Below are 18019 nucleotides of genomic sequence, written 5' to 3'. Positions count from 1 at the left end.
TGATGACTTTGTTACCTGAAAGTAAACATATGTGCTTTCTGGGGATTGGCTTAAATGACTGTGTAAGAAGGAGAGGTTCTTCTGGGTGCCCCATAGTCCAATGACTGTTAGCAAAATCAGATTATTTAAATTCTTAGAATGTCCTGTGTGCAAATACAACAAGTTCTACAATTATGTTCAACTGTCTTTGCTGTGGAGATAAGCAACATTTCAGCTGAGAGGACTACAAGTCACCATCAACCTCAACTTTACTGTACAGTTACTGAAAGCAATACTATATGAGAGTTAGCCATGTGCACCCTTTCATAGAAGAGTTTTGTCAGGGCATTGTTAAAGACAGGTTTGAAGCAGGGTGCAAGGAGTCAGGTTGAACCTGATGATGACTCCATTCTCATTACAGGTGTTTCCCCCAGGTCCTCACTCTTCTCTGAAAGGGGCTAACAATCCAGTTTCAGCCTTAATTCCAGTTTAAGTACCAGTTTTAACCCAATTGCCAGCTCAATTTCCATACCCAGTCCCAATGGGCAGCTTTAGCTCAATCTCCTACCAAAAGTACCACTTCCACCCCCAAGTCCAAACTGGAGCACCATCCACATCTCCACTCCCAGTTCGAGCATTAATCCGGGTCTCAGTTCCAGCTCCTGTGCCGAGCTCCAAAGTATCCAAACCCTAGGCACAGACCAGGCCTGGGGTGGGCCCACTGGTTGCCGGCATCTGGATCCAATCAAGGGTGTTTGTCGTCGGGAATTGAATCAAATTAAAAAGTTTAATATTTAATGCGACACCAGATGGAAGCGGAGAGGGGAAAGAGGCCCTGCGGTCAGCACTAATATCCCCTTCTGAAGAGCCATGCTGCATTCCTGGAGGGAGAGCCGCTGGAAATATGTACACACACATGCACAAATGTCCATACGCACACAGACACAATTAGTGCATCGACTCTGGCAAATGCATTGACGGCCATAAACACAGAAGAAATGCACAAGGGGTGAAAAGGTACAACACATGTAACAACACGGCAGTTCTATTGGATACAGGAGCACAGATTCTACAAGCTAGCCTGTCAATCAAAGTGACAGAATGTGAGATGGGTGATGAGTGCCAAAACTTATCTACTGACACAGAAATACACACACACACACTCAAAAACAACTCTCGCTGAGTCATTTAGCTTAGGAACTCCTCAGCTTAATCACTTACATACTGTCATGTAAAAATCCTGCTCATGAAAAGTAAAAAAAAAAAAAACTAAAAAGCTCACATATAAATAACTGGCAATTTCTGACAGTTATTAAGACTCACATGTTACTGCGTATTGTTCCTGAATGCCTCATTAACAGAAAGTATAGCATTCATCACTCAGAAACCAGTCACTCACAACATAGCTTTCTGTAAGTCTCCCTTTAATTTGACTGTTAGACAGCAATAGTCTGGCTATTCTCGTTTCGTGAAATCAGGATACAAATCTCTCTGACATCAGTTAAAAAAGCTGCCAAAATGTCTTTTAATATATACATTACCACGCCATTCTATATTTCGTGTGTGCAATTTCATGCTTATTTAGGTTGATATTAAATGCTTCGGGGACAACATGGCTCCAACATGCAGGAATAGACTTGTGGTAGATTTGATTTCCCTCATTTGTTACTGATGCAATATATTATTTATTGGGTTTTGATGTCATTAGTGTCAACATACAATACACTACAGCATTCTGATGTGTTCTTGCACTGTGAGGGGTTTTTATGATACCCTCTGGAGTCTATAAAACCAACTAGACCTAAAGTAAATCGAATTAAACTAAACTAGTTTATTAGTTTTATACCTACAAAGGCCTGAGGCCAGGGCTGCCTATTATAATCATGTGGTTTCCCACCATCATAAAATAATAACTAACTTTTGGTCTCTGCCACTGATTAGGTACTATTTTGTTATTGTGCAGATTGTGTTTAACATCAACTACAATCAAAATCAATTAACAGCAGATCTAAAATGAAACAAGTTTGGTTAAAATAAAAAAAAACAAGAAAAAAAACAAGTTGCTAATATTGAAAGTGAGACCAATAGCATGACAGGTTGCAAACGTCTCCCATAAATAACATTTATATAAAAAAAATAATCTTGTTGCCTGGGTTCTGTTCAGAGGCAGCGTTTGTTTGAGTGAATGAAGTGCTACATTTATCTACTTCCCTAAGACTCGCAGGGAGGATAGTCCAGTTGAATGGTGGACCAGAGACTAGGTTTTGCATACGGACTCCCGCCTGTGGTTAGGTGTGGGCAATAAAAGCACTGTGGTTAAGGTTAGGGAACACTTATGCGTTTGGCCTAGGATCAACGTGTTGTGGATAACTTCACATTATTTAAACTTAATGCGCTTGAAAGGAAGTAGGGTGATTTGTCTACAGTGAAAAATCAGTACTGATGCCTGACACTGCAAATGTTCCTTTTGGTATCTATAAACAAAGTACCGTGTAGGATGGTAAGTTAATGTACCTATCAATCATGGATTTTTGGTGATATATTGCATACAGCGTAGTCATGCCAAGCCACACTGCATGTACCCCATCAGATTAATAGTATTTTTACATTTTTACTTAGTTTTATTTCACTTGGTTTGGGATGTTAAATCATGATGGTTCTAACAGAAACAGAGCAGTCAGCAGAGCAGTCTCCTTTTATATGCTGATGATTAGCATCTATATGTTACTTTATGTATGTTGTTCTTGTTTTTAGGGGTAATTATGGTTGCACAGATACAATTGACACAGGAGTTGAAATGCATTTGCCAGTATCAGGATTTTGAGTTATGATTAGTTATTGCTTTGACACACTGAATATATTTATTAATATTAGTTTGATACCTTTTGTGCCCTCTGTGTGAAATCCCACTTACATTTTCCAAAATAAAATTGATATGTTTTGATAACATTGGGCCTTAGATACTTACCATTACTCTTATCCTTAAAAAAAGATATAGATGATGACTTAAAGGTGTGTGGGTGCTGTCAATTAAGCACAATCTGTGCATACCCACACAGTCCTGAGAAGATTAGGCAACCAAGTGAAAACACCTGTATCAATTTATATAAACTCATTCCCCCTTATGTTTTATGTTGACCTGCTGATATCTCTCCAGTTACACCAGGGAATGTGAAGTGGACTGCATCACACATGCTTTGTGATTAAATTGGCTCATTGTGTGTGTGTGTGAGCCTGATTAATGTAATGAGGATTAATTTCAGCCCTTCTCAGAGGACCACCCTGAGTGAGACACAAGACTGGGCACCACCTGGTTAGCTTTCCCTCTTTCATGCACAGCAACACTTGGTTCATGATGTAGGCATTTGCATAGCAAATCACTGTTACCATTACCAAGCCATACCTCCAGTGTGTGTGGGTGTGTGTTCCTAAGCTCATACATAACAGTCCAGCTCATCATAAGTAACAACCCATACCTCTGTCAACACCTGCTAATACATGCAAAATCCTCTTTTGCATTATCTCATTGTCAGGATATATGTTTTGTCAGCGTCTATTCAGCTGCTCACACACACACACACACACACACACACACACACACACACACACACACACGCGCGCGCACACTCACACACACACACACACACACACACGCACACACACACACTGGGAACGAGGAATCTTTAGTGTGAGTGGTGTGGAATGAGAGAGGCCCGGCTGCTGGGGAGAAATCCAACATCCGGAAACGGTTCACTGGTGCCCGACTTGCTCTCTGATCCCCGGCGGTAACAATATTCAGCTGACATTTCACTGGAGAAACTTAATCCCACCTTACCCTGCCAGCGATACCTTATTGTAAGGCTGGCATTCACGCACACGCACGTCTCGATGTAAACCATCCACACACGCATGTACACAACTGGAAAAACACAGCCATGGCTGATTCTCATCCAACTCCCATCCTCTGACCACCAATACTTTCCCATCATATATGTGATATATGTTCCTTAAGTCTTATTGTGGGTTTGATTGATACACAGGCAAAACATGAACATACAATGTTGCAAATGTTGGGAAACCACTCTCTAGAGTATTGCAATGTGTATTGCATTAAAGATGAAAAGTAGAAGCAAAATACAGTTTTGTAAATGGAAAAAGAGTGACAATGCAAAATCAGACTAATTTCTTGATTTTCTTGCTACATTGAGCAAGTCATAGATGGAAATCCATCAGACCTTGAACTGCAAGACAATTTAATTGCATTTAATTTACAGTTCCAAATCTTTTCCAACTTCGGGAAGTAGAGGATAACAACTCAAACTCAAAATCTTTGGAGAAAAGCATTAAAGCACTGACCTATATGGCAGACAATGAAAATTCTGACCATAGCAGTAATTTAACATTTGCATCACATTGAGAGTACAATGAACATTTCAACCAATAGACGGGTGACAAAATCAAGATTTTCAGTGTGCGTATGTAGATATATTTCTTGAAGAGTGAAATTAAGTAGTTTTTGCAGGAATGATTGTATGATTGAATCTTTTGAGATAAATAGTTTGAGTGGCTACAACCATAACATTAACTAGTCAAAGGAGCTGTGTTATATAAATATACTTGACTTGACTGTCTACAGACAGTGAGACAGCTAACAAGCATGAGTGTGTTTAACCTATGCTGTCACCTACTATTAAACCCATCTGTTGATCGAGAACTGTCAAGGAAGTGATCTAAGCATCTGTAAAAGTGATGCACATATTTATACACAGTATTTATGCAACATCATTTGGTAACCATGGTAACATGTCATCCCGTCACTGCATGAGTGCAGAAATCTTTTCCTGATTTATCAGAAAGTGAAAAGGAGTTTAAACAGCTGTGTGTTGAACTCGAGGGCTACTCTTAGCAATTTTAGGATGAAAAGTCAGTGAAACATAATGATCCCACCGGGACTATACTATATTTCTGTATATTGCTGTACAAGACACTTTCATCCTGGTTCTAGCTCATTATATATCCAGTTGCATTCTCAACTAATGCATATAATAATATTAGCCAATAATAATAATTCATTATAAAGCTCAGTACAGCCTAGTGTTGTAGTACTCGAGACCGGTCGGCCTTGGTCTTGTCTCGGTCTCAGACATTGAGGACTCGGGATTTTATTTCAAGACCAGTCAAGACCACAACTTTGGGAAAATCAATAAACTGCTTTTGCATTGTCTGATTTATTTGTTAACATCCTAACTTTGATTGGATGTAAATTTGCTTCATATGCAACCAATAACCCTAACTAAAAATGCGTTGTTCCCTTTAACGACTGTCACCTCTACCCGCGATGGTAAACATGGAAAGGAGCGTTAAATAAAGATGCTTACGTTGATTTCAGATCAGAGTGTTTGTATGTGGGTGCTTTAATGGGAATGTGGATCTTTCAGATCAATTTAAGAAGTACCGATGATCGTCGTTCCACATTTTATTGTGTCATGTAATGTGGGGGACTGGTCTTGGGCTTGACTTGGTCTCGCCCTCTCTCAGTCTTGGTTTCGACTTGGTCTCAGGCCCCAAAAGTCTCGGTCTTGATAAACTCTGGTCTTGTTCTTGACTTGGTCTCAGTTTGGGCGGTCTTGACTACAACACTAGTACAGCCAAAGGGAGATGCAGATCTTAATCAGAATCAGGTTTGTTGCCAAGTAGGCCAAAGACTTTGCCCTAGTGTGTGGCATAACAATAAACAGTAGGTAGAAAAAAAAAAAGATAAAGCAAGAACTGCAAATCAAAACGCATAAATATAAAATAAATTAGACAACAATATGTGCGCTCACTTGCCACTTTATTAGGTACACCTTGCTAGTACCGGGTTGGTCCCCTTTTGCCTTCAGAACTGCCATTTTTCTTCATGGCATACTTTCAACAAGGTGTTGGAAACATTCCTCAGAGACTTTGGTCTATATTGACATGGTAGCATCACGCAGTTCCTTCAGATTTGTCAGCTGCAAATCAATTATGCAAATCTCTCGTTCCACCACATCCCAAAGGTGCTCCATTGGACTGAGATCTGGTGACTGTGGAGGCCATTGGAGAACAGTGAACTCATTGTCATGTTCAAGAAACCAGTTTTAGATGATTTAAACTTTGTGTCATGGTGCATTATATCCTGCTGGAAGTAGCCATCAGAAGATGGGTACACTATACTCTTTTTCAGAGCATTCTCTGTAAACCCTAGAGATGGTTGTGCGTGAAAATCCCAGTACATCAACAGTTTCTGAAAATAAGCAGACCAGCAATGTACAATGTGACTCTTTTAAAAGAACTGCACAGATTTGTAGAGGGATGTGAAAAAAAAAAGCCTGAGAATGTGCTTTTCTCTGCTCACATCAGGGTCCTGGAGGCGTACAGGTCCTAGATGGTTGGCAGATTGCAGCCAATCACCTCCTCTGCAGAGTGGATGATAAGCCACTGCCAAGGACAAGGGCAGCAGCGTACCAGATGGTGATGGAGGAGGTGTGGATGGATTCAGTGCTGGCAGTGTAGAATAATACCCACCCACCATTGTCTTTGGCACGTTGAATTTCTTCAACTGCCGCAGGAAGTACATACTCTGCTAGGCTATCTTGGTGCAGGAGTTGATGTTCAGTTCCCACTTGAGGTCTTGGCTGATGATGGTGTCCAGGAAGCGGAAGTGGACTCCATAGTGTCGACTGGGGAGTCACATGGGGTGATGGGGGCGGGTGGGGCTGGGTTCTTTCTTTAATCCACTACCATGTTCACTGTCTTAAGAGGTTTGAGCTCCAGGTTGTTTTGACTGCACCAGGTCAGCAGATGTGACCGGAAGTGAATCTTTGAGACTGAGTCAGAAAAGCAGGGCATGGACAAAAAAAAAAGATCCAGCTTGCACAGTCAACTTTCCCCAGATAAATAAACGTTATAGGAAAAATCAGGCATGCAGATTTTCATTGCTCAAATTTTGGGCACGTTATTTAGGTCTGGCATCTCAGCATTTTCCAATGTTGTCCACTGTGGGAAAGACTGATGAATAAGTTCAATGTGAGGAATTGGGAATATTTAACAAGTTGAGAAGTGACGGCAACAACTACTGTTGGAACCAATAATCCTAATTTTTTGGATTTTGTCAGCTGCTGTGTGATTCACCAGCTGGTCTTCTGATTGCTACAAGACTCCCAGGCCTAGAGCTGGGTGTCACATTCAAGTCCTACTGTTAACATTGGAGTGTAGACTCGGCTATGTGGGCTTCACTGCCACTGTTACAGAAGAAGCAGTAAAATAGAAAAGGTTTAACGCAAGTGTGTAGAAAGGGAGTGTGTGTATGTGTTATATATATATTTAAATATGCGTGTGCTTATGTACATCCACACCAGTAAATGGGCATCTGTGCAGCTCACGTGTGAGTGAAAGCATGTGCTAGTGTGCACAGGCATGTGTGTGCATGTGCGTGTATGTGTGCGTAGGCGTTCGATATGCCTGCCAGTCTGGGGTTCTCCTGGCAAAGGAGGCTTCCCGCTGCAGCATCAGAGGTGACGAGGTGCGAGGGCGTACACACACACACACACAAAGAGGGTTTTCCTCAGTCTCATGCCAAAGCAGAGAGAGGAAAAGACCGGTGTGAGGTGCTGGGAAATAAGCAGCATTAAAATAGTGAGGGCTTTTTCCACTGGCACATTCCCACATCCAGCGAATACACAGAAGTGACAGGTGACTAGGCCTGGCGTGACTTCTGTCTACACATACACACACACTAAAAAACACACGTGATCCTCATACGCGTACATAGAGTACAAAAACAAAAAACATAAACACAAGCATACATTGCTGACACTGTGCACAACACGTGTGTATGACCCCCAAAAGTTCACACACACACGCTGCGGTCACTCACATACCTTTAAATTCATCATTAACATAGTAAAGTCCACTATTACTAAGGAGTGAAAAAAGTTGTACCTTGCCATGTGCTTGGGGTTTTGGCTTGTATTTTTGTGTGAAGTGTTCCACGCCGTGAACTTGATTTATTCATTTGTTCAGAGAGACTCTCTGGATCATGTTGTCTTTTCTGCAGCCTTTCTGTATGGTTCCGGTAAGCAATAACAGGCCATCGTGTTCTTATTGCTCTCCAGTGAGTTGCAGGGTCTCTTAGCTTGGCAGTTACGAGGGAGCTGGTCACACACACACATAAACCCACAAAACTGTGCACATGTACCTATAAAACACACAAACGCATGCATACAGATATACAGCGATGCAGATTAAGTGACTAATGTCCTGAAACATACTTTAAAAAAATTTAAAACTAGGAAACACCCAAAGTGAATATTGAAAAAAGCTTACTATCTTATAATAATTAACATTAGTTAGTCATATGTTTTATTAAAGTTGTTTGCTGTTTCTACTTCTCAAATGTTTTTTGATGTTTTTCTTTGTCATAAACTAAATATATCTTTGCATTTTGGGAAGATTAAACAAGACCTCATGAGATGTCCCCTTAGTCAATGGGAAATTATAACTGGCATTCACTGACAAAATGATTAAAGTCATTAAAAAAATATCTGCAGTTTAATTGTTAATGAAAGTAATTGTTCATTTCAGCCCTAATATATTGCAAGTATTAGTCGAGTAGTTTCTTGCAGACACAAGGGGGTTCTTTTATAACTACGCCACTAGTCCTCAAAATGCCTGTGTATGTCCCTGGATGGTTGTATATTTTGAGTTCTTCCCTTCCCATTACCTTACCCAATTTGCCTGTTAAGTCCCACAGCAAAACACTGTGGCTCCTGTGGCTCGGACCACTGAGGACTGACTCAAGCAGTGACTTAATTTCTGCCTCCAGAGAAATGTTTCTATATAAATCCAATGTATTTGACCCATACACATTACGAGAACATTTGGTCCTGATGTGCGTAGTAGAAGACATCATACACGCACACATAAAAAGCATGCGCCAGCAGCAGTGTACTGGCTGGTACTGGTGAAAGCCAGCAGAAGAAAGTCACAGCGACTGTACGCCATCCATTAAGCACATAAAGCAATGAGCAACAAGAAAGCACCAGCAGATCATCAGAGCAGGAGACATGATTCTGTGGTTCGTATAGCCCTGCCACTCCTAGCAGTGTGTATGTGTGTGTGCGTGTGTGTGTGTGTGTGTGTGTGTAGGCAACACAGCATTCCTGTTTAATTTCCTAGTGTCCTGACAATAAGACAATAAGACTAACAGATACAATGATGTAATATATACCAACTTCAGCTTACCATGAAAGACACTTTAGCCTGCCATAAGTTTCTATACATTGCAGAGAGGGAATTGGTGCATTGGGAAAAAAGGCAGGGAAATGAACATGGAGAACCGTGAGAACGTAAGCCATATCACACAGAGAGCCAGTCAAGATGAGGAAAAATTCTGCTGAAGGTAAAAAAAAAACAGCTACTAAGGTCCATCACTAATGTTTTTTTTTCTGTAGGCAGACCAAGAAGTTAGCATCACCATGGTTTGTTTGCCATATCTGTTAAATAAGGGGAAAAAAACTTAATTGCTTGTGATATTGAAACAGGTTTTATGTGATAATCATCAAAACACTTACTTCCATTGGCTGTGGCTCAGGAGGTACAGCGGGTTTCCCCTTAATCAGAAGGTCGGCAGTTCAATCCCTGGCTCCTCCAGGTTGCATGTCAAAGTATCCTTGGGCAAGATACTGAACCCCAAATTGCCTCTGGTGGCTGTTCTGCCAGTGTGTGAATGTTTCTGTTTGAGCACTTAAGTGCAATTTATACTTCTGCGTCAAATCGATGGCGTAGGTGACAGCGTAGGCTATGGGGCTACGCCGTCGCCTGACGTGCACCTCCTCAAAAATGTAACTACACGTCGAGTTGATGCGGACCGTAAGCTCTGTGATTGGTCGGCTGGGTAGCCTCGCAATGTCTCCAAGCCGACCGGAAGTTCCCCCTCGCTTTGAAGTAACATTTACTAGCGGCCAAAACGGCGGCTGTAACACAGTGAATCAATATATTTGACCGTCGCAACCCGAGCGAAATTACTTGTTTCACTATAAGAATGTGATCCATTTAACATTTATTAACATAACATTTGAAAAGGCTACACCAGCCACATGTTTACAATTGTACCCCATTTACATTAGTGGAGGGCTAAACCTGAAGTTAGCCTGCTCGGCCGGCAAAAGTCAACACAGTGGATGCTGTAGCGCTACTGCTGACTAGCGTTTGGGGGTGTAATTGCAGAATGACGCACACACCTACGCACAAGTATAAATGCATGGCTACGTGCGTAGCCTCCGATGTAGGTATGCACGTAGACCCTACGCAGGAGTATAAATGGGCCTTTAGGCTTAGTGAATGAATGTGTGTGTATGGTGAATGCAGATATAGTGTAAAAGCGCTTTGAGTGGTCCATCATTAAACCTCATACCTGTGTTTGTATCTTGGCCATTTATCTCGCTCTTTGTCAAGAGATAAAAGCCACCACATGTGGCCCAAAGGTATGCAAACATAGAGAGAGCTCATGACCCAGTAAGTGATTTAGAGGCGGCAGAGACTTTCCACACATTAATAGGTTCACAGTTAACTAGAGTGAAGGGTAGAAATTAGGTCAGAGGCAGTGGTATGACGTAAAGACTAGTGACAATGCTGGAAAAATACCTTTTTCACAGTGGATATTGATTTGTCAAAAACAGGTGTTGCAAATAGTGTTGGGTAGTAAGACTGACACATTCAGTAATGCTATTTTATAGTATTCATACTACAAATTTATATTCAGTAATTACACAATATGTACTGTTTCCAGTAACTCTCCACTACTTCTCCACTGACATTTCATCACAGTCATCATATTATCAGATACTAAATATGCATCTAAATCTGTATTTTAGGAAACTGTCAACCTGCAAAAACTGATATTTGGGTCTCTTAGGGCTTACAGTGTAGACTGTATAAAACATGGACATCGTGTCCAATGCGCCCCACATAGGTTCCAGAAGAGCTGTCATGAAGGTCAATGTGGGCAGCTCCAGCCATCGCCCTTTTGGCAGTGCCTGACTTTGGCTAATCCAAAAACGGGCAAAGAGGTGGAGCTGAAGCCGGCCAAATGAAGCCTGGTGGCTGAACTACCTAGAGTCTAGTCACCTAAGAAGGCACCCACCTGTCGCTTGAAGGTGCCATGTCTTCATTATGTGTAACTTTAAGACTTAATCATTATCAATTATCAATATCATGTCATCATCAACATATATCATTAATATCAAGCCTCAAGTGGCCATTCGAGGAACTGCAGTTTTTCTGTGTTTTTTTCCAGCACTGGAGTAGTTGTGAACTCGACATTGACATCACCTTTTAAGTTCACCTGGCAAACTGTTGATAATTAACAGGTCCATAAAGTTAATATTAGCATTCATCTGGCTACTTGTGAAATGTAAGTCTAATATTTATTCTCTTTTAGCTCTGTTTTTGGACTCAACTAACTGGTGTTCACCAGCTAGTCATTAACTTTGTCCGTCTGCTGTTTGGTGTTGAGCAAGTAGTGTATAGTGGGTATTTAGAGCTTTTTCACTGAAAACAGCTGCCTGCTGTGACTGAAAACAATGTTCAGATAGAATGAGAGCCGTGAGAGTGAACCAAAACAGTGATGTTTAAGGGCCAAACAGCTACATCAATTAGTACAGTATCATCAATACAAACAATCAGCTACGGCACCATACAGCTGAAGGGGGCTTGCAGCCCACTTATTTCATTGTCAACACATTTTAATGGAGCAATAATCCTTAGAAAATGTAGCAGCTTTGTATCCACCTAATAAGCCCATAAAAACTTCATTGGTGGTTTGTGCAGGGTGCACTAGTGGTCCGTGAGATCCTTCAGAAGCAAAGAGAATAATTGCTGTGTGATGCAGAGCGCTGAGGGTGATAGAGCGGTGAATATGAGTCACGCTGGTTTCCCCCTTGGTCATTATTCTGTCATTGAAATTTCATTCGAAACCCAAGCGCGGTCCCAAAACAATCCAGACACTCATTCACATACAAGTTAATACGTTACTAATTATGGTCTACGCCCACTGTATGGACAGCAAGTCACAGACAGGCCATAAATGCAACATCATGTCCAGGAGCAGCCATTGTAGTCCTGTTTACAAATGTATCCTGCATGTTTGTAGGTTCAAACGATATGAGTTGTGAGTTTGTTGTTGTATTAAAGTTGCCAATGAAGAGTCTTTTTTTGCCAATATTCAATATCTTAAAATTTGAACATTCTTATGCCAAAGTATCATGTTTTTTTGTGTTTCTGACTAGTCAGAGTTTCTTGGCAGGACTGAAAAGCCACTGAAACTGCATTTATACCATTACACACCAAAATCCCCACTGATATGAAAATAATCGTACTTATATTCATAATAGTAGTCTTGTATGCTTGTGAGGAAAATGGCACATCACAGTCAATTAAATCCATGGGCTAGATCAAACTTTACCACATGCAGTCAGCAAAGAAGCAAATAAACAGCTACAACTTCATGCATGGCAAATGAAATACATATGGATATGTCAATGTGTTTATACACTCCATCAAGTTTATTCTGAATTCTAAGGACTAAGGTCTACTTCACCTTTCCTGCTTTCCCCTCTCCCATGACTGCAGTCGAACGCAAACAGCAAGACCTGTTGTTTATATAGTGTTTGATTTTTTTTGCCTCTATAGAAGCACATGTCAAGATCACTCAACACAATATTGCAAACCCAAACATCCTATATTCCACTGTAGGAATTTTAGGAATTCAGTTTTCCCCTGCACGCTTTTTGCAGGAAGCTGTGGCATTGTCTCTCCGGGTTAAAAAAGAGGAGTTTGTGGCTTCAACTTTGACCTCTGCTGGAGAGTATACAGAAGAGTGTTGAGACACTTATTTAGGCTACATAGACAGCAACTATACAGACATATTTCACATACAAATTCAGATCAAAAATATGCACAGCTGAAAAAAGACAGATATTAGAGAGGTCGAAAAGAGAAGACTGTAAAATCAATGATAGGAAAATGCATGAGGGACAAACAGAAAAGCGAGACATCAGGGGGCATTTTCTTTGCTGCTTGATTGAAGAGACCTTCCCAAAAGCTTTCATTCTTTTTCCTCTCTGAACTACTCACTAACTCCCAGTTGTTTTCTTAAAGAAGTGATCCGCCAAAATACTTCATCGCAGCAATAACAGTATTACGGCTGACGTCAACAAAAATTTCACTTGAAATGTAGCTGGTGTGAGTTATTTGGGGTGTCGAAAGATTTGATTCTTCAACTGAAGTTTCCGTTTGGGGTTTTCTTTCTTTTTACATGCTTGACTTTGATGAAGGACATTACAACCAGTTGGAAATGAGCAAACCCATCTATTTTTTTCAAATTCTGTTTTAAGTTTTACCTCCTCAGTGTCTCACTTAATGTTAAGACTAAATTCAACAAATCATCATGCACTGTGATTTCAGATCATCTTCAGTGCAGTGGGTCTAGTTGACTGGGCCAAATACACAGATGTTTTTGGCCTACAGCTTTGGGAACTTTCAATGTTAAACATATACAGGTTAGAAATAGTGATCAATGAGATGATGTGAGCAGCATACTGCTGAAGTTGATTTACAGTTGAGGTTTTTATATTTAGCCCTTAGATGGATTGGCGACCTGTCCAGGGTGTACCCCGCCTTTCGCCTGATGTCAGCTGGGATTGGCTCCAGCCCCCGCAACCCTGTACGCAGCATGAGCGGTTGACGATGGATGGATGGGTTTTTATATTTAGATTGCAATGATGTAGCTAATGCTCTTACCCAGATCAAGTAAGAATATAATGGGTGCAACTTAATTAAAAGCGTACCAAAAGCAAACAAAAATCCCAACTAGTCTGGGATGGAACTAACAACATTTAATTTAATTTAATAAACAGATCTCACTGAAACTGCAACATTTTCTATTTGATGACTTAAGTTTGCACTGACTAAAGCAGATCTGTTTCTCTTCTCTTTGACTTCTTTTGTCTTTCCACTGACTTAGTATACATCCATTTCACCTACATTTCACATGATGCAAAAGGTCCCACGCTTTGAACCCTGCTGCTTCTCTGAACCAGCAGATTATAGCATGTCCTTGGAATGCATTTCATATCACAGTGATAAAAACACCAGACGTCTTACTCAAGAACCAGGCCAGCACTATAGCAGAGAGGGGACCCCCAAGGACCCCTCCAACACAGTGAAACTGCACATTTTCGAGTGGCCTTTTGTTGTGGCCAGCCTGTGCAATACCCATGCTTTCTGATCAGCATCTTGATATGCCACACCTGTGAGGTGGATGGATTATCTCAGCAAAGGAAAAGTGCTCACTAACACATATTTTGAACGATTTGTGAACAATATTTGAGAGTAATAGGCCTTTTGTGTACATAGAAAAAGTCTTAGATCTTTGAGTTCAGCTCATGATGAATGGGGGCAAAAACAAATGGGTGTGCAAAGAAGTGCATGGAAGGGAAATCCCAGAACAGAGCCATACCAGCAAACATAAACTATGGCTGGGCTAATGACATTCCCATTAGCTTCATCTGTACTTGTTGCACATTTGCTAATGTTAGCTTGGTGACATGCTAAACTAAGATGACGAACAGGGTAAATGTCAACAGCAGCATTAGCATTGTCATTGTGAGCATGTTAGCATAGCATTATGGCTAAAGCACCACTCTGCCTAAGTACAGCCTCACAGAGCTACTAAGAGCTGTAGACTCAGTCTTTTCTGTCAAACTTTTCTCCCTTTCATGGCCCCACTTTTCCAGCCAACCTCCTCTTGCCTGTGATCTGCACCATCCATCCCTCCTTCCCCCCCTTTTTTTCTTTTCCGCCCTATCTCTCCATCTGCATTGTCCCAATTACTATTCCCAGTCAAGCATTAGACCATCCCAGTGGTAAGAACCGCTGTGCCAAAAATAGACACAAAAAGCATAACTTTACAAGCTTTGACTCTGTCCGTCTCCATCTCCAAGCCTGTTTAAAGTGTGATCAATGAGTAGTCGCAAGTGATGCTGCAAAGGCCACTAAACAAACTCTTGAAGAGCAGTAGTCAGGGGGAGGTGGTGGAGCGTGCTGTTGACTTTTACTTGGTCATTGATTGGAAAAACTCTAACCAAATGTACGCCTGCTCTTTGATGAGCTTCCACAGTGGCTTAAAACCGGCTCCAGAAACACTAGAATCACACAAAAAAATACTCTAATGTCAAAGACAACACATCTCAAAACCTTTATTTATTTGGTGATGACTTATGGTCCAGTTTACAAATCTACACCTGGTAGATGCTGAAGTGTTATCAACAGTCCCTTACTGCAGATTAAGAGCCCCACTTTAAACACATCTTCAGACTTTCAGAAAGTTTGCCAATCCACATGAGCAACCTGTTGATTAGGGCGATTTGGGGAAAAGATCATGGGGAAAAAAGATTTTTCTGCCAGATATTGCGATTAAGATTTGATTTGCGTTTTTTTTTAAGTCTTTCTAAAGTTCAATATTCACTGGCAGTCTATTTTTGACGGAAGCCACGTAAAGCAGCACAGAGCAGATGAACCTGGCTGGAAGTCAGACCCAGAACAGCACAGAGAATCCAGTCAATTTTCAAAATAAAACACCCTTTGCAGACTCCCGATCGTACATCAACAATAAACTTAGTTAAAACAAACAAAAAAATAAACTATTTAACTACGTAGCCTACTTAACCATAGTAGAAGCACAAAAATCAAGTACAACTGAACAAATTAACAAAATCCGAACAAGTCAGCAAATCAGACAGGCAAAACGCTCTTATTCTGAAATGCTCCATGTGCATATGTAACGTTAGCCTGCAGAGAGCAGAACGGAACGGGCTCACAGATAGCTGTTATCCGTAGATGAAGCACACAAAATGTTAAACGTGTAGGCTAAATGCTCTGCTGCTGAAACACACGGTGGCTCCGCTTTAATCTTGAAAAGCTGCAGAGCTGCAGTCGCTATTCATTTAACTTATGCTGTAAATTTCCGGCTAAACTGGCGCTTATTGTTGACCCTTTTCTCTCTCTCTCTCTCTTGCTCTCGCCTGCCATACACCGGTCTTGTATGAGTTTTGCGTGCACGCCGTGCTGCTGACAACTGCATGCACGTTGCGGTTCCTTGCGGGTCTATTTCAAGTAGCTGGCTATTTAAAAATGATAAAATATTCTTTGTGTGGTTATCAACAGTGATAAATTATCTGAAAGTCCCGCGAGGTGCGGACAACTCAGCACAACAACGGTGAAGCTGGGGCTCCGCTCCCTCTCTTCAGCAAGTGTTCCTCCACTTCTACCACACACACACACACGCGTGCGCACTGACGACCCAGAGTTAGGGTTACAATTTTGGATTTATTCACGCTCTTTAAAAACATTTATTGAAAGTTTTTTTTCTTTTTACATGTTTATTTACAGTATTAAACATTGAAATGTATATTGTAATAGGCTGTATATTAACTTATTGGAAGATAACTGGTAGTTCTATGTAAAATCAGACGTTGAGCACCCCCATATGCCAAAATGGCATGATCCTTGTTTCGCTGCAAATCTTCGACTGTGAGATTGACAGTCAAATTAGGCTCCGCCCATCGAAGCATCGAACCTTCGACTATTAGGATTCAGCCCTAGTTCTTTCAATTTGCAATTTCGATTTGAAAACAATAAATTGTTGATCAACAATGTGTTTCTCTGAGCTCATGACACATAAATCTGCCAGGTGAAAGGAACTACTTTGATTTGATGATGACAGCCACTATGACATCCCGCACTGTAGACGAACACTGTGACAGATCACTACTTTTGAAATATTTTGCTGCTGGCACCTGTCAAGGAGGTGCAGAAGAGTGATAAAGTGGAGAAGAGGAGGAGGAGTCTCCGGAGCGATGGAGGGAGGAAGTACTTGGGTGAAAACATGACATGCTTTCATTGAAACAGTGATGACAGATTGGTTGACAGCTCAAACACCAGGCCTCTCCCCAAATGTCAGTGGTGTAAGGTGGTGTAGAAAACAAACACATACATTTGAACACACAAGAACAGAAGAACGACATGCATTTAAAGCAGCAGAGAATGGCATTTTCTGTTGTTTTTGACGTGAAGGACAGATTTCACATGCTGCTTCTTTATCCTCTTTTAAAAAATGCCTTAACCACCTTAACAAAATGAAGAAGCTGTAAGCTGCATCTAAACTACTGCATGATCATAGCAGTAGAGAGGCAGACATCTGTGGTGACTTGCAACACCATGTTTAAGTCAAATCAACTGTTACTTATGGTAACTGGTAGAGCTGGAACTCTTTCTGTTTCAATTCGCAGGGTTTATTTTTCCATTAAGACTTTTGCCAAGTGCAGCTTTAACATGTTGTGGTCTCATTTAAAAACCATTTTCAAAATAAAGCAACGTGATTGATGTACTCAAGTAATACAATATAACAAACATTAGGGGTAAACTAATGATAGATACTGACTTTTTTTAATTAGTGTGTGTGGGCACATGCACATTTGAGTGTGTTAGTGGCGTGCTGATCATGTTTGCATTTACATCTCCAGATGTAGCTGAGTCAAGGGTAATAACACTTCAATGTGTGTGCATATGTGTGTGTTTATGTGTGTGTTTCCATTTGCATCCAGATGCAGCTGGGCGAACAGGAAATGTGGTGTTAACTGGAGTCTCACTGCAGCGGCCCACAGGTTAAATGGTGTCACGTTCAAAGGAAAGGGTTAAATGGAACCACATGGACACAATCGCACACACACACACACACACACACATACATACACCAGACAAACAGATGCACATATGGACACATTGTACACAAGAAAGAAAATTCTCTCACACATGTTTGGGAACATACTGTGTATACACACAACACATTGGCATGTACATGTGTGAAAATGGAGATGTTTCCCCTCTCTCTCTCTCTCTCTCTCTCTCTCTCTCTCTCTCTCTCTCTCTCTCTCTCTCTCTCTCTCTCTCTCTCTCTCTC

The 18019-nt window shown here is 41.1% G+C and overlaps 1 protein-coding gene across 1 annotated transcript in view; it reads right to left on the bottom strand.

Moving 5' to 3' along the window:
- Nucleotides 1–6583: 6583 nt before the first annotated feature.
- Nucleotides 6584–18019, bottom strand: part of LOC123974786 (SLIT and NTRK-like protein 5) — a 20741-nt gene continuing 9305 nt past the window's right edge. The window contains exon 2 of the mRNA XM_046055694.1: nucleotides 6584–6680. Within this exon, the coding sequence (XP_045911650.1) occupies nucleotides 6584–6680 (97 nt within the window). The remainder of the gene's footprint in view (nucleotides 6681–18019) is intronic.

The sequence above is a fragment of the Micropterus dolomieu genome, linkage group LG01 (assembly GCF_021292245.1).
Source record: "Micropterus dolomieu isolate WLL.071019.BEF.003 ecotype Adirondacks linkage group LG01, ASM2129224v1, whole genome shotgun sequence".
Classification (NCBI taxonomy): Eukaryota; Metazoa; Chordata; class Actinopteri; order Centrarchiformes; family Centrarchidae; genus Micropterus; species Micropterus dolomieu.
Note: the sequence above shows the minus strand (reverse complement) of the source record. Positions and strands in the feature narration are given on the sequence as shown.